This window comes from Eubalaena glacialis, chromosome 3 (genome assembly GCF_028564815.1).
Source record: "Eubalaena glacialis isolate mEubGla1 chromosome 3, mEubGla1.1.hap2.+ XY, whole genome shotgun sequence".
NCBI lineage: Eukaryota > Metazoa > Chordata > Mammalia > Artiodactyla > Balaenidae > Eubalaena > Eubalaena glacialis.
In genome coordinates, this window is record NC_083718.1 from 150,369,978 (window position 1) to 150,397,676 (window position 27,699).

The 27,699-nt window shown below is 56.2% G+C and overlaps 1 protein-coding gene across 7 annotated transcripts in view; it reads left to right on the forward strand.

The window, feature by feature from the left end:
* LRP8 (LDL receptor related protein 8) overlaps window positions 1-27,699 on the forward strand; it is a 78,019-nt gene that overhangs the window by 15,520 nt on the left and 34,800 nt on the right. For all 7 annotated transcript variants that reach the window (XM_061184201.1, XM_061184194.1, XM_061184197.1 and 4 more), the window contains exon 3: window positions 21,126-21,248. In XM_061184201.1, coding sequence (XP_061040184.1) covers window positions 21,126-21,248 — 123 coding nt within the window. The remainder of the gene's footprint in view (window positions 1-21,125; window positions 21,249-27,699) is intronic.

Consider the following 27,699-nt stretch of genomic DNA (forward strand, 5'->3'; position numbering starts at 1 on the left):
TTGGCTTTTCACACGCCCAGCGCCCCTCCCACCCCAGGCTGTGTTTCTGCCCCTCTTGCTGCACCCTCCTGCGCCACATGCCCGCTCGCACGTGGTGTTTCTGTGAGCCTCCGAGAAGTGCCTGGTGTGGACTGGAGCCTTCGAGTCTGAGCTCCAGCATCCACGGCAGGCCTGCTCTGTGCCAGTGCCCTGCTGGGACCTGGGGAGGATCTGCAGATGGAAAAGCAGGCCTTGGCCGCCCCACTCAATATGTGACCTTGGGCAGTTGGCTTCTCTGAACCTCAAGCTTCCTTGGCAGTGAAAGGGGCAGAGGACCCATGTCTCCTTCCCCTTTTCCTTGGGCACATCTGTGCTGCAGTTGGGGGCAGACGTGGCTTCACAGGACCCTGAGACGGCAGCTAGACCAGAACTTCCTCCCCGCTGGGGCCTGTGGGGCCTTGGGCCAAGCTTCGCCGGGATGAAGGGGGAAAGGGGTTATGCTCTCTGTTCGGTGCAAAGACCGACCCCCATGTTTGCCTGCACTTTGGCATTACCAAGCGCCTGCTCCCACGCAGGGTGCCTGGCTTGGAACCGCCCCCGTTTTAAAATGAAAAGTCTCATGTCCAATGGGACTCTTGGCCCGCCGGCCTGCACCCTGCCCACCGCCGTCGCTGCTCCCCTGGCTCTGCAACAGGTCTTTCCCCGTTACCTGTGGGTTCTGCTGCCAGTTGGGCAGGGCTCACTCTAAAAAAAGGAAAAAGCTGATTTCTTCCCCATGTTTTGGGAGAATTCAAGGAGACATAGACCCCCTTGGAAGGTCTGGAGGAGCCAGGGCTGAGCATCCCTGTTGGGGTGCTGGTGTGGACATGGCCAGGAGGCCTGGCCTTTGTTCTGACCCTGCCTCTGACACAGCTAGATGTGTGACGGCTCCCTCTGGGCCTCAGTTTCCCCAGCTCTGCCCTGCTCACCTCACATCAGTACAGTGAGGATCATTACCTCGACAGCCCTGCCTTTGCGTTCCTGCTGCCCTTTATATTCTTCAAGGCATTTTTCTGTCTGTTCATGTCCCATTCTGGCCTCGCTAATCCCAGGAGGAGGGCAGCACTAGGATCTTTATTCCCACATCAGACAGGAAGAAGCTGGGGACACAGGCCGTTTGCCTTGTACAAGGTTCTGTGGTTTACAGAGCCCTTTCCGTGTATTGCCTCTGGGCTCCTAGTATCCCTTGGGAGGCGGGCTCAGCAGGATTTGCTGTACCAGTTGTACAGATGGGGACACTGAGCCCACAGTCGCACAGGATTTCGACTCCTTAATGGTTTGGGAGAACGTAAAGGAGGAAGACTGTTGGGTGGGTGGCCGTGCTGTGGCCGTGGTGTGTGGCGATTACCAGTAAGTGGGGGTCACTGGCTGGTCCTCTTCCCCTCCCCACTCCCAACTTTGTCAATGGCTTCATCAGTAGGAGACAGATGCAAGGGAAAGGAAGACACAGAGAGGAGTGGGGAGAGAGAGGACGTGGGGTGTGGGGGAGAGCGCTGGGGAGGTAGGGGGGAGGGGTGGGGTCCAAGCAGCATCGCTACTTCCTCTTGTGGTTCTCACAGTCTGTCTGCACCGATTCCTGACAGATGGAGGGAAGGGGAGAGCTGGTGCCAAGAGGCTGTCACCGCAGGCGGGCAGAGCTGGGGGAGGGTGCTTTGTGGCTAGTGTTTGTACGGGGAGGGGGCAGCAGCTGGTGGTCTGGCTGCTGGGCCTCCTTGGAGCCTGCTCCCCGGGAACTGTGGTTGGCAGGGTTGTAGATGCTGGGGGGGCAGGAAAGTGGGCAAGGGGTGAGCCTGCCACCTGCCTGGGACTGGCCGTGCCCTCGCCTCTGTCCAGGCAGACAGCCACCCGTCTCTCCTCTGCTCCCTGCTGCCAGCAGGGCCCTCCCTCCAAGGACACCTCCTACCCCCCCGACTGGGTTTCGGGGTGGGTGGGGGCTCTGGAGGCTGATGCTGAGCTGTGGTCAAGGTGGACCAGGGCAAGAAGAGCATAGGCACCAGGAGGCCGTCGGGATCACAGGGCCACGAGGGGCTCAGAGCAGGTGGGGCCTGACCTCACGTCTGCAGGGCCAGAGCACATTCACTGAGCTGCCCCGGGTGTTCCCCAAGCCCCCTTCATACCAAAGGGCCTCTTGCTTTTTCTCCAGCCTCTGACACGTGTACAGGGGTGGGCAGCCCTGGCCCGGGGTCAGTTTGGCAACTTCAGTAGCTCTTGCTTTTTTAGATCGTGGGTTTCTCCAGGCAGGGTTGTGTCTCATGCTCTCTTTCCCAACTCCCGTTGGCCAACACAGTACCCAGCACAGCGGAGGGGCCCAGTGAATGCTTGTTGAATGAATGGATGGATCTCTTGCTTGCACACTTCCTGGGACGGAGACCTCACTTCTTTATAAGGCAGTTCTTTTTATTTCCAAAAACAGAGTTCTTTCTGATTCTGTCCTGAGAGGCCCTGTGGGTCCCAGGCCTGTCACAGGGGCTGTACAGAGCCCCCTGGCTAATCCTGCTGCCTTGGAGCCGCCCTGTAGAGACCAGAGAACCCCCGAGCCCACCCGGCTCCTCAGGGGCACCTGACAGGGCTGGTCTCCACTAACCTCCGGGGGGGGTGGTCAGTAATCATAGCCATCGTTTATTGAGCTGCCACTCAGTGCCAGGTGGTACCTCACTCAACCCTCAGGTCAGCCCGATAAGTGGACAGACTGTCCACTCCCTCCTCCCTACACTGTTCCCAGACACATCCTTGACACCAAGACTCCAACTGGGTGTCCCTCAGGTGAGCCCTGGGGACCTGGGGCCCAGAGCCCCTCCTGTTCCCCTGGTTGTGCTCCAGGGGGAGCCCCAGGACCTTAACATGGCCTGTCCTGTTCAGTGATCTAAGGTGTGCAGGGTGATGGCTGGGGGCCCGAGGTGTTGGGATGGGTAGGTGGGAGCTGGGCCTCCTTCCTGCTGCTCCTTAAAGTTGGTTCTGGTCAGAGGTGTCCTCCACATTAATATTAATAATGGTAATCATTAATGATAAATTATGGTGTTCCCGCCCCATGCCAGGGCTGCGCTGGGTGCCCTGGGGGAAAGCCGAGGGGAGTAGAAGGGGGGACCAATCCTGAGAGCAGTGGGTGTACCTTCCACTGCATTTTTCTCTTCCCCAGAGCCTGACACAGGCTGGGCCCTCGGGGGGCAACTTAATAAAGTCTTAGTGGTTGAAAAACAGATACCTCTCTGATGGGACACCTACTGCCCAAGGGCCTGCTTCTCCCCTTCCTCCATCATTCACAGATTGATTCCACTAACATTACTGCCAGGCCCCGTGCCCACCCCAGCATGGCCCCCACTGCCTGACCTCACCCCTTGCCTTGGCTCTTGAGATCCTTCCAGGGGCTCTCAGTGAGCGTCATGGGTGACTGTGGTCCCCTCACCCCCCTGACTGTGTGACCTTGGGCAAATTAGCTCCCCTCTGAGTGCCTTGGTTTCCTCATCTGTATAATGGGGCTATGGTAGTTTCTTCCTCGAAGGACTATGAGGAAGATTAAATGAGATGGATGATGAGCACAGCGCACGGTAGTCACTCAATAATGTTTGTTCTTATGCTCATGATGGGGTGGGGGGAGGAAATGAAGATCTCGGAGCACCTTTGCTCTCCACGCATGACCTCAGGAATTCTCTGACAACTCTGTGAGGGGGTATTTGTCTTGTTCCTTTGCTGACGGGGATGGTGAGTCACAGAGAGGTAGGGTGACTCACCCAAGGCCTCTCAGCATGTGAGTGGCAGATCCGAACCCTGGTCTCTCAGGCTCCGAGGCCTGAGCCAGGTAGGGACGAAGGGCTTAGCCTGAAAACTCCTTTGGAATTGGTGTTGCAAAGGCTTCCGGCTTCCTGTGCTGATCTGCAAACCTCCATCCCCCAGATCCCAAATCCCTCCTAATCCTGGGAAAGAGGCAGCCCCGGGTCACATCCATCAGCGGCTCTGAGTGCTCTCCCTGGGCCTCTCATCTCCCGCGTGAGCTGAGAAGTGGCAGGCGAGGGCCGGGACTTCGAGGATGGGGGGTTTCCCGACTCGGTTGAAATCTGTCACCACATTCATGTTAATTAAGCCTCGTTAATTCAGCCCTCTGCTTATGCAGAGCTCCTGACAGCAAATTACTCATAAGTGAGGCGGTAAATTTATTGCTGCGTTTTCCCAAACACTCAGCAGCAAAGAACGTGCCCCCGGGAAAGGCAAAGGAAAGGCCTGGAGGGCAAGTGCTGCATGGTTCCTGCCAGCATGGACCACCAGGGACCGTGACCCAGAGAACGGCCGGGGTTCACCAGGGGACCTGGGTGACGATGGGCTCTGGTCCATTCAGAGCAGGCTGCCTGGAGACAGAGTGAGCTTCCCCTCACTGGAGGCATGTAAGTGGGCAGGCAGGGAGCATTGCGAGTCCCTCTGGGCTGGCCCGTCATCTTCCCGCATCCTCCATCTCACCCGGCAGACTGCGCTGGCTCTGTGCATTGTTTCCTCTGACAGTGCCTTGGAGTCACACAGTAGGGCTCGTAAAGGGTGAGTTGGGATCTGGACGTGAGCCCCAGAGCCCACCCTGGTGTCTGTAAACACCTTCCTCTGCAGTGAAGTCTGAGGAACCGAAGTGTGCAGGCAGGACCAGACAACCCGGCCAGGGGTGCTGCAAGGGGTCTCTCCCTGTCCTGGGTTATAGGGTGCTCTTGGAACCAGGATCAGGACCACATCTGGGCAGATGACCCTTGAGTCCGGACCCTGCTTACTAGGCTAGGTATCAGACCTCCAGGTGAGGATGCAGGCTCTCCCGGGCAGTGGGAGCCCCTCCCCCTCCCCCGCCCCACCGTCCTTCCCCCTAAGTTCTGCTTCCTTCCTTGGTTTCTAACTGGGCCATGCCTGGGACATTTGGAACAAACCCAGGCTCTGGGTACATAGAACTTTTTAAAAATTAATTAGAGCATTAAATGGTAGCCCTCTGGGAGAATCCCACCATCTGGCTGTCACAGGAGAGGCAGGAAAATCTATGCATATCTGTCTGTAGCGTGTGAGCGTCATATGAAGCCACCTGTGTATGTGTGGGTGTGTGGCCCGTGTGCTGCGGTGTGTGCACAGCATGGCGTGTGTGTCTGTGTTTGGTATGTGGCGCACATCTGAGTGTGCAAGTGGGCAGTGTGTTTGTGTGCATGTGTGCCCATCTGCATGTGCTGTGTGCATGCGCCCGAGGGTCTGCATGTCTGCCTGAGCACACTTCTGTGCCCAGGCCTGGCTTTTGGGGGCAGTGAGTCAAACTGAGCTGTGTGCAGAGAGGGGGCAGCCTCTCCACCCCTCCTGGCTGAGGTGATGCTCACAGAAGGGGTGGTGGGCCGTGCACAGGTGGGACAGGGGTAGGTTTGGCAAGTGCACAGCAGGCCTGCAGGGGGCGGGCAGGGTGGGATTCTCATCCCCTGTTTGATAGATGGGGAAACCCAGGCCTGCCCAAGCACTGAGCCAGTGTGTGGAGAGGCCAAGACTGGAGCCCTGGCTCTGGGGCCCCCTGGCTCTGGGGCCCCCTGTGCAGTGCTCTTTTCACACCTTTGGCTTCTTTTATGCTGTTGGATTTTCATGGAGGCTCAGAGAGGTTCTTGAGAGGGTACCACTCACATTTCTCAGGGTTGCTCAGGGGGCAAGGTCAGGACTTGCACTGCAGATCCTGCATCCTTCTTACTATGTGGAGGAGGGTGGAGTCAGGGCAGAACACTGGGCCGATGGATGGTCACTGACTTGCTGTGTGGCCTGGGCCCATCCTGTCCCTTTCTTTTTTTTTTTTTTTTAATCAATTAGTTTATTAATTTTGGCTGCGTTGGGTCTTCGTTGCTACGAGTGGGCTTTCTCTAGTTGCAGTGAGCGGGGGCTACTCTTCGTTGTGGTGCGCAGGCTTCTCATTGCAGTGGCTTCTCTTGTTGCGGAGCACGGGCTCTAGGCACGTGGGCTTCAGTTGTTGTGGCACGTGGGCTCAGTAGTTGTGGCGCACGGGCTTAGTCGCTCCGCGGCATGTGGGATCTTCCTGGATCAGGGCTCGGACCCGTGTCCCCTGCATTGGCAGGCGGATTCTTAACCACTGAGCCACAAGGGAAGCCCCATCCTGTCCCTTTCTGAGCCTCATGGGTGTTGTAAGAACTAAATAAGGAGATGCATGCAAAGGGCTTTGTAAACCTCAAGGTGTGGTAGATAGACGAGGGCCTGGCCCAGGGGCGGCTGTCACATTATGATCAGGGCCACGTGTCTCCAGGGTTCCCTGAGGAGCAGGTAGGAGGTGGGGCCCTGGACGGAGGCTGGTGCCCTCCCCAGCCTTGCAGACTGTGAATCTTTCCCCAGAACTATCTGCCTGGGTGCTGAGTGCTGGCACTTACTGTCTTCCAGCTCCAGTCTCCCACATGTGGCTTGTGATGATGAACTAGAGCAGGAACAGGGCTCAGAGAGCAGTGGGACCCACCTCTCCTCCAACAGGTGGTGACACTAAGGTCCAAAGAGGGTGAGTGGCTTGCTCGAGGCCACATAGCAGCTCAGGAGTACAGCTGGGACCAGAATGCAGGCCTCCTGGACCCTGGCTCTGTTCTCCTTGGTACTGTGTCTTTGGAAAGGGAGAAGGAGAACAGAGAGGTGGTTCCTGTACCTGCAGGGAGGGAGGTGGGGGTACCAGCCAGCTGGAGAGAACTTGGGATCCCCTGAAGCTCCAGTTCATTATGCATGAATGAAGGATTTTTAAAGCATTGTTTCAATGATTATTGTTTTTACTGTGTATGCAGAATGCTGGATGGTAAAGATGGTTTGTATCTTGGGCTGTAAGTTCTGTATAGATAGAAAAGACCCAGGCCTCGAGATTGCACATGTTCTTTCATTTATTCATTCATCGTTCATTCATCCAGCATCCATTTCCTAAGCATCCCCTTGGTGCTCACCATGTAGATCTTATCCTGCCTCCAATGAGCTGCTTGTCTGGTGGGAAGGGTAGTTGAGTGACAGGAACACGGGGTGATGAGGCTGTGGCCAGAACAGGCCTCAGATTCCATGTGGGGTCATGGAAGACTTTTCAGTAGAATGGGGGAACCCCAAAGAATGAGGAAGATGTGCCCACCAGACACCCTGGCCTCACATGGGCTTGACCTTGGACAGGCTGACCATTCACCCAGAAATGGGCCGCTGGGCACCTTCGAGCTCCACTCCCCTCCCCTCCCCCATGCAGCTCTCTCTGGGCTCGGGCCCACACCCAAGAATGGAGGAGAGGCCCCCTTAGAGGACCCTGGCTGTCTGTGGGTCCACGGGTGGAGATGGCAGGGCGTGCTGGTGGCTGGAGCTCGCCACCTGTATGCCTAGGTGGGCCAGTCTTGACTCTGCCCCACTCAGGGTTATGATCACGGGGGGAGTAGTGGCGACACCACTTCTGAAATAGCTTGTCCTTTGAGCCCAGCTGGCTGCCCGGCCATGATTCCACCTGGACCTTTTTCTCCAAGGAATAGCCCTTCTTTCTACTTTACACACAGAGAAACCATGTTAGGAAGAACCAGGAGGCGCAGGATGACAATGGCCAGGCCTCCCGATGCCCTTTAATAATTGTAACAAAAACTTCCTGAGAGCCTACTAGGTACAGAGCCTGGGGGTGGGAGAGCGAAAAAGAAAAGTTGAGAGGAACTTGCATCACTACGTCGGGCACTGCTGTGTTATCTTACAAGCAACTACCCTGCAAGTCAGGATGCAGCATCACAATTTTAGATGAGGGAAACAGAGGCTCCGAGAGGTCAAGTAACCTGCCTGAGGTCACACAGCTAGTAAGGGGCCAAGCCAGGATGTGAGCTCTGCTTCCTTAACCTGCCCCTCGTGGGAGGAGGACCACAGAGGGCTGCAGACGAGCATCTTCCAAATCTCTGTACTGGGAGAAAACGTCCACTTGAAGAAAAGGCTGAGGAGGATGGACTTGTCATGGGTGGTGGGCGTGCTCACGGAGCAGGCTGTTTCAGAGGCAGCTTCCCTTTCAGCCAGGCTGTGGTGGGACCTATCTTGTTGGAGGAACCATGCTGGCTCAGAGCCCGAGTGACGGCCCTCTGTCAGAGGGGCTCTGAGAAGTGGCAAGGGTCTAGGCCAGGATGCCACTGGGGCGTGAGGCTCTGCTGGGCACCTGCCCCACTCCCTCTCTCAGCTCACTTCCCACGGCTGCAACTGTCTCCTCTGCCCATCTCTGGCCGGGAGCCCTCCCAGAAGTCCTGCTGGGGCCCTGGCCGTAGGCACCGAGATGCGGCCCTTGGCCATTAACTCTGCCCACGCTGCCTGTCCCTTGGCTGGCTGCAGAGAGGTGGGCGGTGCAGGCCAGAGCCCTGGGCGCTAGCACAGCAGGACCAGCACCTGAGACAAGGCCACCTCTGAAGATCTTGCCTAATGGCAGGGCTTACCAGCACCTAGCAGGGTACTTGGCACACAGCAGGCCCCCTACTTGATTCTTTCAGCTTCCAGAAGCAGAGACTTGAGACTTTTCAGTGGGAACAGGGGTCATCAGAAGCTTGGCCCTCCCAGGGTCCCTCCCAGAGTGCAGGACTAAGGGTACACGTGCTGACCCCGACTGTACCAAACTCTTCCTTAAGTGGGCCGGGACCCCCTCCGCTGTGAGCACTCGCCAAGCGGTCCAGTGGCAACACGTGGGCATGCCTTTTCTCCCCCACTCTGACAGAGCCATCTCCCAGGAAACGTGGAATTTTCCCTCATTCCCATTATTAGGGTGCCAGGGCAAACAAACAGCCTAATCCAGATGAGCGCTAGGCCACAATCACATTCTCTTTAGGGGTTTTCTCTCTATTTCCAGCAATTTTGAGAAGTCTGAGTAATTGGTATTCCACACAGGTTAATAGAACTGCTGTCTCCTCTGCATTATGCCTTAATTTCCTTTATCACATAGCAAGTTGGAATTAATCGCCCCTCTCCTTCCTTTTTCCCACCGAAACACATTACCAGCCTGTCTGCTGGTTAAAGTCATTTTGTGGCAGCTCTTGGCTCCTTTCCACTTCCCTGGGAATCTTTCTGACCAGAGCCAAAGAACAAGGAGGGGTGAAAAATCCATTTGTACGAAGTGGGGATCTCCTGTTGAGAACTTATTTCCCTCCCTGTTCAAGAGGAAGGAACGTGTCCAGCCTCCAGCCGGCACAGCTGACTGAGTCCCCTGTTGCTGAGAGCATTCGAGAGGGCGGAATGGCCATATGTCAGCGGTGGGAACAGAGGATTCCTGCACTGCTGGGGGGGAAGGGACAGGCCTTTGCCACTCCTGGCGCTTGGATTAGATTCTGCGATTTGAAGCTTCTAGGATTCTGTTGTTTGTAAGTTTAAAATTTTCTCTGTGATTTCCAAGTTGAAAAGAAGCTGTGAATCCATGATCCTACCATTGAGCCATTTGGGTCTAAGTACTTTTAAATTGTGTGCTTTAAGGTTCTAAGATACTCTCCTGGAATTGGAGATTCTGTTCTGTGATTCTAGGCTATTTTACGATTCCATGAGCCTCTTAAGCTGCAGTTCTGCTCCATGACTGGATCTCAGGAGGGAGTGTAATTGCTTTGCCGAGGCTGCTTTGGGAGTGTGAAAAGCCCAGGCCTTCTCTGGCCTCAGTTGCCCCATTTATGAAATTCGAGGGTTGGACCAGAGGGCCTCCAGGTCCTGCCTCACAGGTGTGTTCTGCCTGCAGCTCCTTTGGCTCCTTCTGAGCTTCGTCCACACAGTGCCCCGTCAGCGCTGGCCACCCCACGGCACCTCTGGGAACCCAGAAGCTTTTCCCATCTGAGCCACACCCCTTGCCCACTTGCCCCCAGCCCTCTCGCATTCCAGCAGGAAGGCGACCCAGCTCTCCTCCAAAGTCCCAGCAGGAAAGCGGTGGGGGTGATAAGAAGAAATAAACCAGATCATTGACAAGAGCTCCATCTTCTTTGTGGGCTGAACAATTCAGTCTACAATTTCAACATCTACAATCTCCTTTAAATCTTGCCCCCCAAAGGGTGTAGTTACTGATTGTTAGCCCCATTTTATAGGTGGGGAAACTGAGGCTCCGAGAGGTTAACTCACCTGTACTGGTGAGTTCCAGGACCCTGAGTCGCTAGCTGCTGGCCACATGCAGGCTGGATTGAACGAGGCATGAGCAGCCCGAGGTGGTCAGTGTGATGAGGGAGCCCGGGGGCATCTCTCCCCAGAATCTGGGGCAGGGTGGGGTTGCCACCCACACACTCGTGCTTCTCCCCTGGAACCACCCCTGGGATGTTCAAGGGCTTCAGAGAATGGACCTTGTTTCCTTCCCAATGCACCAAGAAGCCAGAAAAGAAACTGCCTTCTTCGTCTGCTTTTAGAATCTACCTTTTCCTTCTGGATCAAACGGCATTTCTCAGGGCGGGCTTCCTCAGCCCCCACTGCTTCCCCATTGGTGCAAAATCACCCCTTCTTTGAGGTCCAACTCAAAAGGCTTCTAGCTCACCGCCCCTGTCCCCCAAGCACCCCTCACCCCTTAGAGGAGAGGCACTGGTGAGAGCTCCCCAGGGCTGAGTTCAGCATCCTTGTTTTCAGCTGGGGCACTGAGGCCCAGAGAGGGAGATGACTGTCTGAGGCCACACAGCAACCTCGCCACCCTCGATTCTGATCAGGACTATCTTATCTTGTTCTGGGTTGCAGCCGTTATATCTGAGTTCTTGTCTCCTCAGCTTGGCTGTAATATCTATGAGGGAAGGTCCACCTCTCATCCTTTGCTTTCCTTGTCAAGCATTAGGGATAAGATGCCCTGGGTTCTGGTCCTGCCTTGAGCTCTGTGACCTTGGGACAGTCCGTTGCCTTTCAAGGGCTTTTGCTTCCTCATCTCTCAAAGGGGGTGATGCCCCCTGCCTCACAGAGTTGCTGTAAGGAGCCAGACTGAGGGGCGGGAGGCTGGGGTCGTGAATCTGCCGCTCAGCACCGCATTCATTCAGGATCCCATTTCTGCCAGATTTCCTTTGGCCTTCGCTGAGTTTCCAGCCAGAGACTCTCCTTGTCCCCAGAACAGCCCCACGGTTCCCCACGTCTGAGCTGCTGCTGCTTTGTGGCCCCTGCTGTAGGGCCCTTGCCCCCTCTCCATGGAGCACCCACCTTGAGCCATGCACGTGCTCTGCTGTCCTCACCACCCAGCTGCACACCTGCCTCCCCTTCTAGACGCAGTTGCTGACTGCGCTGGCTCAGGGCATGTAGCCCTGCCCGCACGCCGGGAGTGCCCTCCGTCTGTCCCTTCCACTGTCCACCTGGAGCGGTACCAAGGCAGGCCTGTGAATGGTGCACATGGAAAACCTGACTCCTTTCTCCTCCGATGTCTAGATGAGGAGACCAAAGCACGGGGAGGGCAAGGGACTTGTCCAAGGTCACCCCAGCGGTCGGGGCAACCTGGAGTAGTGCCCAGGGCTCTGAAGCCCAGACCACTCAGAGGCTCCCCAGCTCTCCCCCGCCCCAACCCAGGCCTGGGTTTGCAGAATGCCCCCAGAATAGCCCTGTGAAGGGCTTTCCCACAGCCAAGGGCCCAGCTACAGTGGGAGGGGAAGGTTTGCATCTCCCTGAGGCCAGCTCCACAGGCTGGCTGAGCCTTGGGATGACTCACTGAGCCCACTCTGGTCTGGTGAAGCCTCCCAGGGCCTCCCAGGCTGTCAACAGGGAGATGAGTGATGTCCAGCCAAGCTGCAGAGCTTCACCTTGGCACTGACGGCCAGGGTGGGCACAGCCTGGAAGGCTTGCTGCGGGCACTGTCCAGGTAGGTCTGACCTGCCAAAAATATGGCAGCAAAATAAGCACCCTGTGGTGACTCGAGCTTGCTAGTGTCTGGGCCCTGGCAGGCCCCAGGCAGGAACTCCACTCCTTTGGGCCTTGTTGGAGGTAGAGGGCGTTGTCAGATGCCATCAACAGCTGATGCTTGAACTGGCCTTGAGTGGGGAGAGTTTTGCCAGGTAGAGATGAAGAAGCACCTCCTGCAGGTGGAGCTGCACGAGTAGGGACACCAGGTCCCACGGTTTGTCCATGACCGTTGGGTGGATGTGGAGGCGTTGGTAGCTAGGGGTGGGCGAGAGCAGTTAGTGGGGCAGCCTGAAGTGTCCCTGAGCACCCTGCTAAGACACTTGGTTAGATTCTAGGGGAGATGGGAACCCAGCACGACCAGGAAAGGTGGCTTTCTGATGATGGAGAGGCCTTCAGCGGGACAGTGGCTACTGGCTGTGGATTTCCAGCCCCCTACCTGGAGCCACAGGGGTGGATTGGGAGGGCCTGGGGACTGAGCCACAGATCCCTTCCTTTGCCAGCCTCACTCTGGACCTCTTTTTAGCACCATAACTAAAAAGAAAAGGAACTTAGAGGTCATCTCGTCCAATCCAGTCCTGTCATGGAGGAAGAGAGCCAGGCACAGGGAAGGCAGAGGACTTATACAAGGTCACACAGTAGAGCCAGGTCCCCAGGCCAGTGGTGGGGAGAGCCCAGTGCCAACCCTGTTTGCAGTGAAATGGTCTTAACCTCTTTCCAAATAAAAGCCAGCATCCTCCCAGACACAGGCCTCAACTACTTTGCAGAGCAGTGCCCTAACCCTCAGGCCTCCTGTTGGGCGCCCAGTGGGCCAAGGCTCCCTGGATGGCTGGCGAGGGGCTGAGGGTGGCAGAGAGCCCATATCAGCCTCCTGGGCAAGAAGCCCAGGGCCAGCACAGAGGGGGTGCCCCAGAGAGGGTGCCCTAGAGAGGCCGCAGCCCAGCCAGCCCCAGGGGATGGATTTCCCAATAACAGGGTGTCGCTGCCCATTTATCACCAGGATAGCCCAGTGCGGCTCCTCTCAAAACGCTTCTCCTACCAGCCTAATTGGTGAAAGCGTTTGCATTTTCCACTCAGGTGGGGCTGCTTCCCAGCTGCTGCCTTGTGGGCAGAGGGTGCGGCATCCATTACTGCCTGTGGGGGGTGGTGAGGAGGGACTGCCCCTCCCCCAGACAGGTGGGGGGTCATCATTCCGTCATTCACTGCTTCGTGCCACCTGGCTGCTTGGGTAAGAACGACTGGCCACCCGGCTCCTACTCCCTTAGCGAACCCGACGCAGGCTGCTGACTGAGGCAGCTTCTCAGGCCCATCTGGCCTGACCTCCTCGCCCACCGCGGCAGAGTTTTGTCCAGGGATCCCTGGGTTTCCCACTCGAAGTCAGCGGGGTGGAAGCAACAGAGCCCAGAGAGGCCTGGCGGTATTACGCAGCTTGTTGGTGGCAGAGCCCAGCTGGAATGAAACCTGGAGCCTGGAGCCTGGTTCCCAGCCTGCAGAAGAGCTGTCCCTCTTCCCGCTGGGGCTGGTGATGGGAGAACAAGGCCTGGAAGGTGGGGTCCTTGGCAGGCTCTGAGGTCAGCTCGTGGGAGTCGGAGCCGTGACTGACTGGGGTTAGACAGGAAGGTCCCCAAGTTCAGAGGAGGCTGAGTCCCCACTGGGGCCAGCCAAGTGCTCTCACCTGCGCGGAGGGACAGTGTGTGGCTGGGAACCAGGCAGAGCTCTGGCTGGAGGTCGTGGAGGGTTTCCTAGCCATGCCTTCTGCCTTCTGGAGGCTCCTACCCTGAGGATACTGTGAGTTTCCCTCTAGCTGTTTCCTTGAAACCTCAAATCCCAGTGCCAAGTGTGTGTCCCATATCCGGATGGGCAGTCCTGAGCCTGGAAGTTGGTCGGGGAGTGGCCGTCCTCTCCATGCTGCCTGCTCCTCTGAGCAGCACCCCTTGCATGGTGCTTGGTCCTTGTGCAGGCGCCTGCCGGGGACCCCTGCTGATCCCATCCACCTCTCCCCCACACCCATTCCCCCCAACCCCCTCACAGCTGTCACTGGCTTAATACCCCTCTGTCCACAAATCACTGCAACAGGAAGACCCCTTTGTCGTCTGTCCCTCGGAGACGCGCATCTTCCCTGTGGCGACAGGGAGTCCCACATATCCCAGTGATGGCTTGGACCTCCCTTGGTGACAGCGGGGCTGGGGTCGGGCAGCGTCCGAGAGCAGCTGGGATGTGCCAGGGCCTGGAAGAGGGACTTGGCTGTGGGAAGCCCCAGGTGATCCCCTGGAGCAGCACCGTGAAGCACAACCCACCTGTGTCGTAGAGTCACAAACCCAGAATGTCAGCTGGAGGGGGTCCTTAAAGATATGTTCACCTGAGGAAACTGAGGCCAAGTGGGAAGAGGTCACACGGTCTGTCAGAGGTGTGGGACCATAGGTATTCTTTGAGCACCTGCTTGGCAATCAGACCCTGTGTGAGGGGGATGCTGAGATGAAGGAAATGTTGGCAGGTGCTGGTGTGCGGAGTCAGGTGGACACCCGGCTGAGGACATTGTCCAGTTTAAAAGCAAAGGCGCCCTCCCCAAAGAGTGATCCTCCCCCCCACCCCCCTTCATTCTTTCATCTTCTGCCTCAAGCCCTTCGCATGCCCACCCCTCCCCGCCAGCATCTGCTGCTTCGTTTCCTTTTACTCCCCAAGTGGGATGCGAGGGTGGAGGAGAAAGCGGACTCAGATGTCACCTGCTGATGGATGGTGGTGGCCTGAGCCCCGGAGCCCGCTGGGCAGCACAAAGCCGCAAGCTGAGCCCCTCCCATCGCGCTCTGTGGGTGTCGGGACACTGTGGGAATGGGTTGCCTTTCTGGCACCACCCAGAGCCTCGAGTCTGACTGTCAGCGTGGACTCGGGGACACAGTCCCTTGCAGGATGGGATCGGGGGGTGTCCACAGCTTGTCGACACGTGTGTGTCATGCAGTAACTGTCCTGGCATCCCGTCATGAGGCTGAGGGTGTGTGGGTCAGGGTGGTGCAGTCTTAAAAACTTGGGTCCTTAGAGAGTGAGAACCTTAAACCCGCAAAAGCTATTCTAAATGTTGTATTAGACTCACGGGATCTTTAAACTGAGGGTTTTTAGGAACATCATGTGTCGGGGGCGGTATCCGGGGGCGGGTTTGAACCCAGTGCTGCTGGACCCCAGAGCTGCTGCTGCTGGGCTGTGAGCCCAGGGTTTCATGGCCCCACCAGGGCTGCTAAGGGAGTGATGGGGTCCCCTCTCGCCCTGCTTCCAGTAGTGCAGCTCCATTTTACTCTATTTTATATGCTGGGGTTTCACTTAGGAAAAGCATCCCTCTGCTTAAAAATAAAGTTTTCCAGGCCCTGTGCTGTGCTGCAGCTCTGGGCCAGGACCCGCCTCAGCCTGAGAGGGTGGCTCTGGCCGGCGGGTGAACAGGCAGGCAGACCGGGCTTCCCGGGAGGGGGTGCAGGTTGCTCTGGGCCACTGGCTCCTCCCCCTCTCGCTCCTGCTGTGTTGTTGCTGCAGCCAGAGAACACTCCGGGTCTGTCGTGCCGTTGACTGGGGTGACAGTTTAATAGTAGCTTCCTGGGCTGTCATTTAAATCTGCCTGCCAGGTTAGTAAGCCGGGGCCGCCTGGCACGCCCCCTGCCCCCACCCCGGATCTTCGTTCTGCTGGCAGTGGTCGTCTTGGCAACGCCAGGGCCTGGCGAGCTCTGCAGAAGGGTAACCGTGGGGGGAGCAGCTCTTTCATCTCCTCGACCCGGGTACAAGTGGCCCAGCTGCCTTAGGGCTGGGCGGCAGGGCCAGAGCCAGGCCGCTCGGTGCTGGTCCGGGCCTGAGAGAGGAAGTGGGAACAGACAAGTCCCCTCTGTGCACAGGGCTCCAAGGTGAGGGTTTACATCTTTGCTCTCCCAGACTCTCAACTGCCCTGGGAGGGAAGGGACCTGCCCCAGGTGGCTCCGCAACAATGTTGAGCTGGAATCACCTGTCTGTGGGTCTCTGCTCTGCCCTCAAAGAATGTTCCCTGGGGCCCACGACCTGTCTGCAGAAACCTGAGGGCAGGCAGAGCCTGCATCTCTCGCATCTCCCTGTCCCGTGTGGCCTGGTATCAATTCCCCCCTGACCCCATCCTGGGCTTGCCTCTAGACATGTCCCTGCTCTTAGGACTGGGGTCTCCCCAGTGGAGTCCCCTCAGCTTCACTTTGCCCCAAGTACTCTGGGAATGCCTTCTCCTGTTTTTCATGGCTTGGTGGAGCTGGCCCAGAGACAGAAGATTGGGTACCAGCTCTGCTGTGTGACCATAGGCCAGTCCTTCCCCTCTCTGGGCCTCATCTTCTGATCTGAGGGGCTGGCACTACAGCAGTGTTTTGTCAAGTGTGGTTCATTGGACACTTGTTTCTTGGGAAATTAATAGACGTGGCATCCAACAAAGACATTCCTTGGCTAAACAAGTTTGGGAAGTGCTGGAGGAAACAAAATCAATCTGATATCTTTACTGTAGGCCTCTCAGGGCCCTTAGTAAGCCAGTGGGCATCATGAATCTCCAAGGGGAAGGTAATAAATCTTAACCCAAACATCTGGGTGGATGGTCGGTCCTGCAGCTCTCTGCCCTGCCCTCTGCCTCTCTCTTCCTCTGCCAGGACCTGATGGTCCGTGTGCATGGACATGCCAAATCCTGCAGGAGGCCCAGGCAGCTTGGAGCCGTGGGTTTTGTTGGCTGCCCTGTGCTTAGCAGGGGCGGGGTGAGTCCCTAGGTGAGCTCAGGGAAAGCCAGGTCCCTGCACTGGGCCTCTGAGGGGCAGCCTGGTGCCATGCAGGGTGAGTTGGCCCCTGGCCTAGTGGAGCTCCCAGGTCCCTTGCCACTTGCCTCCTCCCCAGCCCCAAACGGCCATTCCGCTGGCTCCTCCACACCCCATGTCCTGTTATCCCTCTCCCTGGAACACCCTTCTCTGCTCTCCTCACTCTCACAGCTTGGATGACCTCTCTTCCTTGAACACAGTCCCCTCTTCCAGGAAGCCTTCCCTGACCCCTGGGATGGTTGGGTAGCCCTCGCCTGGCTTCCTGGCCACACAGTGGGACTGGGGGTCAGAATACCTGGGCTCAAGTACAGCCCTCCCAGAGACACATGCTGTGCCTTGGAGCAGCCCCTTCTCCCTGGGCCTGGCTTCAGCTTCTAGAACAGGAGAGCCGCAGAGGGGACTTCAAGGCCCTGGGCTCTGACAGGACGGAGCATTGTGATTGCCAAGACGAAGCCACACCGAGCAGCTCCACCTGGCAGTCCTGGCTAATCTTTGTTTTGAAGCCTCCTGTCTGCACTGGGGCTGCAGGATGAGCATGGGTGGGGAATAACAGCATGAAGCATGCACATTGTCTCGGGGCAGGACGCTTCTGGGGACGGGGAAGCTGGAAGGTGATGAGTGATCATAACAATTTCGCAAGATCATAGACTCTGGGCACAGAGGGCTGAAGATTCCGTCAGCTCCACACTTCCATATCCAGATGAGGAGGCAGGCCCATGTGGCTGATGAGCCCAGTGTCACACACATAGCAGCTGGAGCTGCTGACTTCACACGCCGCAAACTTGCACCTTTCTGCTTTTCAGTTCATAAGGTCCTGGCACCATCCTTAGCCCGTTTGCTTCTCACAACAACCCTGTGTGGTGAAGCAGAGATTTTATCCCTGAATGTAGGTGAAGAAAGTGAGGCTCAGAGAAGTTGTGTAACTTGCAAAAGTTCACACAGCCCACAAGTGGCAGGACAGAGTTCCATCAACCGTGAGCAGTCTGATGCTTTCCTTGGCCTGTGTTCTTGTTATAATTAGCAGCTCCCCCTTCTTTTGTCCTGGATTTCCCATTCTCTCCCCCTCTGCCCTGGGGCTGGCCCCTCCCCAGTGCCCTTAGGAATCCCAAGTCCTTTGTGGCGGCCCATCTGTTGCCATGGCACCAGATTATGATGTCGCAGATCCTGGATGACTGTGTACTGCTCCTGGGCTGTGGAGTACAGGGATTCACAGAGGTGGGAATTGTCCAAGGGGTGACTGGCATGGAGGGATATAAATCCCTGGAAATAGAGAGCCACGGCCTCGAGCCCAGCTTGGGAATCACCCTGGAAGCTGGAGCCAAGGCTGCCAAGGCCAGGAGAGTGGGGGCTGGCATGGTTTGCTCTGACAGCTTCAAGACTGCCCTGCCCTCATCTCTTGGTGGGGCTGATGTAGCCTCTTGACGAGGGGCTGTTGGGCTCTTTACACTGCACAACCTGACACTGGGATGCTTGCTCAGATCCCTTTTTGCCTTTTGACCTCGTGTGGCAGTGCTGCCTGGGAAAGCCACCATCCTCACTTGCCCAGAGAGAGAAGGAACTTGCCCAGGGTCACTCACAGAGGAGGTGGCCGTGCCAGGGTTCAGGCTCAGCTCTGCTTCCAAAGCCTTCCACGTGGTTACACTTCACACAGGGTCCGCCAAGGTGGTTTAGTCTAGTCCCCAGCCTGAAACTGACCATGCTGCCTCAGTTTCCCCGGGGTGGTCCATTAGCAAAGCATAAGTTGTCACAGGCTTAGGTTTATTCTACTGCACATTCCTGGGCACATTCCAGGGGAGCCCTTCATGCAGGTGCCTCTGGTTTGTGGTGGATCCGCCACATTGCCTTGTCCTGCAGCCCCTGGGATCTAGTCCAACTGCATTTGCCTCTCTGGGGTCCTTATTCTTCGCCTGATAATGCTGAGGTGGCTAAGGGACTTAGTATAAAGAGTCCAAGCTTTGGAAGCTGCCACATGGACTTGAAATCCCACTTCTGCCACCTACCACCCTCACCTCTTTGAGCCTCAATTTCCTCTTCTGTAAAATGGGATTAACAGCAGCTGCCAGGATTGCTACGAGGAATCACTGGGATATTGAGTGAAAGGTGCCAGGGCAGAGCAAGGGTGGAAAATGTCCAAACTGGTCATGACAGTGAAACAGGTCTGTTCCCCAAAACACCACCATGGGACATGCACCCGAGCCTGCCATTTCCTGGCCTCAGTGCTGCCCTTCAGGACAGTGATGTTGCTTGTGGCTGCTCTGGCCTGTTTACCTAGTGCCTGTCAGGACTTGGCACACTGTGGGAAGCCAAGCTGACTCCCAGGCTCCCAGGATACCAGGGAGGAAAGGGTCCGTGGCGAGCATCTGGCTGGCCGAGGCCCAGCGATGGAGCCCCTCCATCCCCTTCTTTGTCAAACCTGCCTTGCTCTCCTGGGGTTTGCTGGTCATGCACTCGTGCTGACAGGCTGGGCGGACTTCTCATCAGTGTGCTCAGGGCACAGACACAAGCTCACTGAGCGCTGAGCTGAAGCTTCCACGGACTTCCCACCTATTCTGGGGCTTTTCTTCCGTATCTGATGCCCCTGGGCATTTTGTTTGGAGAGCCACGGTGGGGAAGAGGGACATCTGACTGTGAGGTCCAACTGTGGCTCTGCTGCCACCGAGGTGTGACCTTGGGCATGTAACTTAACACCCTGGGGCTGAATTTCCCCACATGTCAAGTGAGGACAGAACAGGCCCTTTGTCCTGGGGTTTCCTGGTAAAGTGCCTAGCACAGAGATTGGCACACAGGATGCACTTGGAGAATGTTAGAACAGGAAAAAGAAAGCACTGGAATATATGTTTCTTTTTTGGATGCTGAGCTTCTTGTGGAAAGAGCACTCTGGTGTTCATATTAGGAAATGCCCCAGGTGCTGTGGTTCATAACTATACTTCCTTTCTGATGCATTATAAGCCGTGATTTACCAAAAGGCAGTACCACATTGGTATCTATCACCCATGTCGACCCCTCAGTGCAGGGCTCAGGGAGGGCTTTTTGGGGGTCCTGGACTGGGAGGCAAGTGAGCTCGTTCTCATCCCTTCCTTCCTGTGTTTCCCTGGGCCAGCCCTTTTCTCTCTCTGGGTCTCAGGCCCCCATCTGTAGGTAGACTCTGATTCCTCTGGTTTCTTCCAGCCCTGCACAGGCAGAGATGTTCTTCTAAGGAAAGTGTGAAGAAAGCTCAGCTTAGAATGCGGATGTACTGCAAGGATTTCATTGAAAAGAAAGGCAGAAATGGAACGGATTCAGGAGGCCTAGCATCTGTCCCCAAATCCCTGTTAGGCTGCTCAGGGGGAGCAGTCATGTGGCTCCAGAGGGGGCCAGAGGGCCTGTGGGAGGATTTACGTAACCCAAGGCTGGTCACTGGGAAGGAGCTTCCCGGGGAGAGGGAGAGCCTGGCCCTGGAGGTGTGGGAGCAGAGGCGGGACAGCTACGTTTCCGTTGGGTTCAATGCCCTGCACTGAAATCTACCCTGAGTTGGGTCCTGTGCTGAATGTGATGCAATCCCTGCACTGGGGGAGTATCAGGCCAGTGGAGGGACAGGGAGAAAAGCAAACACAGTTGGTCCCTGTGTTCTTGTCCCAGTTCTGCTCCCAGCTGTGAGAGTCCGACCTGCTGCGTACATCCCCTATGAGGGCACAGAACACCCCATTTCCTTTGCTTCTAATTAAGACTCAAACCATAAAAACAGCAATAGCTGCTACTTACTGAGCATCTGCTGTGTGCCAGGGTCTCTGCTGCCTGATCTTCATACATTATAACTTCTTGTTACTTCTCCTTGGAGCCCTTTGTTTCTTTCTCCCCATTATATAGATAAGAAAACAGAGGCTCAGAACTTAAGTAACATCCCCAAGGTCAAACAGATAGAAAGAGGCAGAGCTGGGATTCCAACCCCCTGTGTGGCCATAAACACCTTGGGAGCAGAGACTGATTTGGATGTCTTGCCCACAGATTCTCTTTCCCTCGCTCTGAACAAAACACACCTCATCAATCTTGCCACAAGGTGATCATTTACTTTTATGATTTATTATCACCAGCTCCCTGGTGCTTGCAGAAGGAGCCTCGACTTCAGTCTGGTTGTGGGGAGCAGGAAAGGCAGGTAAAGGGACTGAGAACCGGCTGAAGGGGCTAAGGCAGCTACCGTATGTGATCAGGGAAGGCTTCCTGGAGGCTGTGACAGTGGACCTGGACTTGGGGGAAAGAGAGAGGTGTGATGGGAATGGGCATTCCCTTGATGGATGGATCCTGTCACCCTTGTTGAACTTGGAGAGCAAGGCCAGGGATTGCCCATCTCCTGGTGTGGAATGAATAAGCCTTTCTCTCCTGTCCTCTCCTCTTGGTCAGGGAGGCACTCGTGGCCTCCTGGGGCCATGGGAGGTCACGTGGTCCAGCTTGCAGACCAGCACATTCTGGTCACCCCGTAGCCTCCTGAGTGTATGTCCTAGAAAAGCCTCCTGTGCCCACCAGGCCCCTCACGCTCTTCTCCTTGCCCCGCAGCCAAGAAGACCTGTGCGGACAGCGACTTCACCTGTGACGACGGCCACTGCATCCGAGAGCGGTGGAAGTGCGATGGCGAGGAGGAGTGTCCCGACGGCTCCGACGAGTCCGAGGCCACTTGCAGTGAGTGTTGCCCCTAGGCTGGGGGAGGGGACCTGGCTCTGGGCTTCAGTTTCCTCATCACGTCTTCCCAGTTGGGAGGTTGGGAGGCTCGGGTGAGGTGATCTGTCATGCACAGCCTCAAAGACTCACTTTGTGCTGAGCCCTTGCAAGCTCCAGGCTGACAGTCCGGTGCCTCTAGTTGCTGGTTCTGGTGACCTGTTTCTGGACTTTCTTCCCAGCCCTCTGGCAGTTTGGGCCCTGTTCCTGTAGTTCCAGGAGCTAGAAACAGCTCCTTTGTGCCCTGCTGCCCAGAAGTAGCCAGAGCACATCCTCCAGGCCTCCCCTCAGCCTCCCCCACTATTTTTTTTTTTGAGGACTCTAATCATAATTCTAATAGTGCTAATGGCAGCTGGTGCTTATCAAGCATTCACTGTGTAGTGGGCACTGTGCTAAGCGCTGTGTATGCTTTCATTCATCTTATTCCCACAGCGGCCTCATGAGGCAGGTACTGTCACTTTCCGACTTTTGCAGAGGCGGACACTGAGGCTCAGAGAGGTTGAGTGCCTTGCCCAAGGCCACGCAGCCGGGACTTTGAGGCCCCAGCTCTGTCCTCTGCTCTGGGCGGGCTGATGGCAGCGAAGACAGCCAGGGGCGAGGCGAGGGCTAGAGCAGAGCCCCAGGCCCACCTCCCATACTCAGGCTTTGTCTCTCCACGATTTCTTTTCCAGGCCCTAATCCTCAAAGCAAACTTACACCCGCCAGGTCATTCCGTGACATTTGTTAAATTAAAGAGGAGATGAGACGGGGGGCAGGGAAGGACCCGGTGGTCCCGGAGGCAGAGCTTCAGCAGAATGAGCCTGAGACAAAAGGCTGGGGTGGGGGCCGCACGTGGAGGACAGGGGGCGGGGCGGGGGGGACCTGGTTGGGGGTGGGGAGGGCTGGCAGGGACCTGCGAGTCACAGTCCCGGATCTTCCTTAAGGGTCACAGTCACCTCAGAGGCAGAGGTGGGGACAATGGAGGCCAGCGTCCCATCTAGGGCTGCGGCTGGTGATAACTGGGTTTCCTTGTCTCCTAGCAACAGAGCTACCAGTCTCCGTGGGAGAGAAAGAGAAAGGGACAGAGAAAGGGAGAGCAGGAGCCATCCCCGCCCGAGACAGGGCACCCCTTCGTTTCCTTGCACAGCTGCCCTGCCTTCCCCGGACTTGCTGCAGGCCCTGTTCTTCCCTCACCCCACCAAGTAGCCAAAGCTGGTGCAGTCCCAGGTGTCTGGGCCCAAGGCAGCCCAGTGCTTTGTCCTGAGCTTCGCTTCGGGAGGAACAAAGCCCAGCCACGCCCACTTGTGACTCATCCTCCTGGCAACCTTGGGGAGGCGGGGGTGGATCTGTTTAGAGAGAAAGAAACTGAGGCTGGGACAGGTTCAGCCACTTGCCCAAGGCTGCCCGCCTAATATAGGGCAGAGCTGTGTGCAGCCCAGAGTGTGTGTTTGGGCAGGGGGCTGTGGCCACCATGGCAATCAGCTCGGTCATCCAGACCCCGTGCCTGCGGTTTCCCTGGACACTGGAGGTGGGAGGGGAGGGGCAGCATCATCAGGGTCGTTACCGGGGTCTGTCCTGCTGCCTGAGAGCTGGGCTCCCCCTCCTCCCCAGGTCTCTGTCTCTTTGCACTGATGCTCCTTTTCATCTCCCTCCTGCCCAGCCCTGTACTGTCGGGCTGCCTCCCTTCCCTGCTTGCCCCTCCTCCCCCTCCCTCTTGCCGGCTCTCTCTCTGCTGCCCTGCCCACATTTCCCTCTGTCTTCCTCCCTCTCGCCTGTCCCAGCACTTGCTGCCTTCCCATCCTCTGGGCTGTGCGGGTGCCCTCGGGCCTCACGCCTCCTGCCTCCCAGGCCTGTTTTGTGTTCAGCTGTAGAGCACGGTTATCTGACCGTTGAGTAATTGGAGGCTTAGGGAAGCTGAGGGCCCTGCTTCCTAGACACACAGGTGGTTCATGGCTGGTCTGCCTTCCAGGACAAAAGGCAGGCTCCGCAGTGTCTCTGAGGCTTGACAGGGGGCTCCGTGGGAGCTGCCACCAAGGCCACACCCTGGGAGTCGGCGGCCCAGCTCTCCTCTGGGCTTCCCAGTGATTCACTGTGAGGTCCTGCATACTTTCCCGCCCCTCTCTGGGCCCTAGTTTCTAGCAGTCCAGAATTCCAAAGACTGTGATTCTAAGACTCCTGGACTCTTAGGATTCTGAGGCCTTCTTTCTCCCTTGCCTGTACCCAGCTGGGGCACAAGGCCCAGGAGCCCACTTTCCATGCACAGTTACATTGGTCACAGGTGGGCAAGGTCTGAGGGTGGGGAGGGCTGCCTGGGGGAGGGCAGCCAGAGTGGGTCCTTGAGGGTCAGGCAGAATTTGCGGGAGCAGGGCCTGGTAACAGGCTTGCTCACAGCCTCAGGACCTGGTAACAGGCTTGCTCACAGACTCCTGACCAAGTGAGAACCCGGCAGCCAATTCACTGCCCATTTAATTGGCGTTGTCATAGCAACCTTCACAGCCTACCAGGTTCCTGGGGACTGTGCCAGCTTCCAGGATAGAGCCCCCTGCCCACCTGCAAAGAAAGATTATAGGCAGTAGTAAAGGGTAGTGGGTTTGATGTCTGATATATTTGGGTTTAGGTCCTTTAACCTGTGAGACCTCAGGCAAGTTGTCCAATCTCCCTGAGCCTCAGTTCATTTGTCTGCAAAATGGGGTAATGGTACCTACCTTACGGGGGGTTATGAGGATCAAATGAAAAATATGCACACAAAGTGTCGGTGCTGGAGCAAATGGCAGTGTTATTTTATGATTACGTTTTGACTGTAGGCCCTCTCCCCAATTTAAAGCCTTAGAATAGTCTAAGTGAGGGGGGTTTGCATGGAAGGGAAAGGGATTTGGGAGCAGGTCCCCCTTCTTGTGTTCCCCCATTATGTCATCTGCCCCTAGCTGCCTGGGGTTTCTCCCAGCTCTGTTTCCTTCTGGTTCTGGATTCTGTGTCTATCAAATTGAGCCTGGAGTCACAGTGGGAAAGCCCGGACACGTGCCTAATGAAAGTAGCATTTCAGCTCTAATTATAGCTCACTTGACTGGGGCCGTTTGTGATCCACCTTCAGGCATCTGTTGGGAGGGGCGCGGGATGGGGGTGGGGAGGTTAGTTCAAGGTGAATGAGTTACAATTCTGGGTGCTGCTTATTGAAAATGAGGTTTTATTCATGCATCTTAGAGCCTTCCCATCTGAAAGGGGGACCTCACAGATGAACCAAGCGCACCTTCCTATCAGAGACCAGAGATTTTCTGAGATCCCAGCAAGTTAGAGGCCAACCCAGCTGACCCTGTAAGAAGAAGCTTGGTGTAACTGCCCCCTTCTGCACAGTGGGACGTCCCATGTCGTGCTTCCTGGGGCAGCAGCTAGACCCTGTACTTCCCACTGCCTGAGCCTCTGGTCCCCTCGGAGCTGGCAGTCCCCACGTGGAGGTTGTCTGCCCCTATGCCTCTCGTGACCTGACACTGCAGATGTGCTTGCTCAATAAGTAGCTGGCAAGCACTTTCATTCTTTTATTCAACAGACATTTCCCTTTTTGTTAATTTGTGAACTTATAAATTAGAGAAAGTACCGTTGGATTTGGATTTCTGGTGCAGGCTTCTCTGGCAATTTATAAATGCCTCCGGCCACTCCAGGGTGCAGTTGCAGGCCCTTGGTGACTTGGAGGATTCCTGATGTCTGAGAGACAGTGGGGTTTGTCACTCCTGCCTCGGAGAACCTGGGGTTACTTGGACAGCAGGCCAGAGGCATCCCTTGCGGCATCTGTTTCTGAGAGAGAGAGAGAGAGAGAGAAGGAGGGAGGGAGAGAGAGAGGGCAAGAGAGGACAAGAGGTGGAGAGAGGGAGAGGTGTTCAGTTCAGGGGTGGAGGCTGCGTCGTGGCAGGCCGTGTGAACTCTAATAATGTGTAATGTGCATCCCCAGAGGTGAGACCAGGGCCTTCCCAGCCCTTTGTATCTGCACTTCATGAAATAAAACTAGGGCAACTGTTTGCTGAGTTCCAAGTTTGCTCCAGGCCCTGAGTGTAGGGATTTCCATGTTTCCTCATTTAAACCACCCACCAACTCTGGGAGATTATGTAGCCCCTTTTTCAGGTGAGGGGAGCCAGGGTGCAGAGAGGTTAAGTGACTTGTTGAAGGACCTTCATGTTAGTAAATGAGATTTGGACCCAGGCCTGTCCGACTCCAAACCCATGCTCTGTCTCCTGCGTTGTGCTGCCTGGGGCCTTTAGCTTTAGTTATCCTGAAAGTGGACATCTGATGGCCATCTGCCACCTCGCAGACTCTGCCTGAGCAAAGGTCCAGTGAGCCTCCTCTCTCCAGTGACCCCTCTGCAGCCCAGGGTTGCCAGGAGACCGGTGGGGCCTACTTTTCTCACGTGCAGTGTCCAGTGCCATAAGTTAAGCAGTGCATTTGGAGTTGAGGGACCTAGGGAGGAAGCCCAGCTTTACCCTTCACCACAAGACTTCAAGCAAATGACTTTCGCTCTTTGGGCTTTGCTCTCCCCATCCGTAAAATAGAGGTAATAATAGCACCCACCTCGTGAGGAGATACTGCACATCAACACTCCCCAGACTCACTTCCCAGGGCTGGGCGGTGAGAAGCCTCACCCAGGAGCCCGCGGGGCAAGGTCTGTGTCCTGCTTTGGGGAACAGCTGCATCCCAACAGAGACGGCAAGGTTCTAGGAGAGACAGCAGTTGGAACACCCAGCCTCTAGTAGCCGGGCAGGTCACTTCCCCTCTCTGGGCCTCTGCCTCCTGTCACTCCAGTGGCTGCTCCTCAGCGTGACCTCCAAGGCCTCTTGTGTCCCGGCGTTCCAAGAAGGTGCCTTGGCTCTTTGAGGGTAGGAGGGCTGGTGTCAGGCACTGCTGAATCCTCGAGAGCCTGTAATTAGAGCTGTCTATTTAGGGACACAGCAAATGTCTTATTAATTATAAAGAAAGGAAGCAGACGGATTGTTTAATCATTGTCCTTGCTGAAAGGTTATGCAATTAACTGTATAAATATTCATTCAGAATTCAAGCAGCTGCCTGCTGCACTGGGGTATGCAGAACCAGGCCCCCGGAGATGGTGTGGACAGGTCAAGGGCCATTTCAGTCACCTGGGCTTTTGGGCGGAGAGTTTGGGGCTGGTTCTGGGCCACTTCTCTACCCACAGGAGCAGGAGGGGTTTGATGGAAAAGGGCAGGGTTTTTAGTCAAAGGAACCGGGACTCTGCCCCTCACTGCTGTGCATTTTGGGCCAGTTACTTGGTCTCTCTGAGCCTCAGTTTCCTTATCTGTAAAATGGAGTGCTTACCTGCAGGACCACTGCCCTGCTCCATTCCAGGGGTGCCACTGACATGATGATCTTTGTGAATGGTGCCCCTGGAGTTTGCACTCACAGCCTGCAGGGCCTGCTTACCTGGCAGGGTGAGGGTCAGGATGACATGGGAAAATATCAACTCCTCAGAATGAAGCAGCCTGACCCACTGTAGGTGCTCAGTAAATGTGGCTCCCTGCCAACTCCTCTGTTTCCTAAGGCCTGGCGCAGGGATATATGGCTGCCTTGTCCCTCCATCCCATGGTTCCCTCAGGGGCTTGCAAATATACAGAACCTCCTCTATCACTTTTCTGGGAGTGAATTTAAGAGATGAAATATCCTATATCTTTTAGACTTGTAGAATGATAACTCAGGGGTTCTCAAATAGGGTGCATGAGAATCACCAGGGGAGGTGGAGTGGGGGGAGTTGGCTAAAATGCCTGGGCTCTGCCCTCGAAGTTTGGATTCAGTCTAGAGTGAGCTGGAGCCAAAGAACCTGCACTTCTAACAGCCCTCACACACCCACCCCTTAGTTAGGACTCTAGGACATGCTGGTCGCTGCAGCCCCCTCATGTTCTGCTGGGCCCAGAGCGGGAAGTGCTTTCTCAGGTCCTGCAGTGCGTGGGTGATGGAGGTGCTCTGGGCCCCTCTCCTGACTCCCAGGCCCCTCACCACCCTGCACTACCGCCCCGAGGAGGCCTTTGTAAAGGGTCTTTGAGTGTCAGTGCTTTCCAGGGCTCTACACGACAGTATTTGTAAAGGGAAATTTCTGTAGAATGAATCCTATGAATCCCGTATTCCCAACAGGTTGCCTTATATTTGTGAAATGTATTCCTAGGGATAACTTTGGGGTCCACAGTTAGGGGTCTGAGGTACTCCTCTCCCACAGCGTAGTAGTGTCTGGGGGCCTTGACTCAGATACCCGCTCCCAACCCCACCTTGTCTGTGCCCTTTTCTCCATCTCTTGTGGCCTCTCACCCCAGCTATGGAAGTAAGAGGAAGAAAAACTGGTCTGAGATCAGAGAGAAAAACTGAGGGTAAGGCACCAGTAACCTGCCACCTGCAGGGTGCAGTGGACTGTGCCCGGTCTCTGGCATCAGACAGAGCTGACTGCATC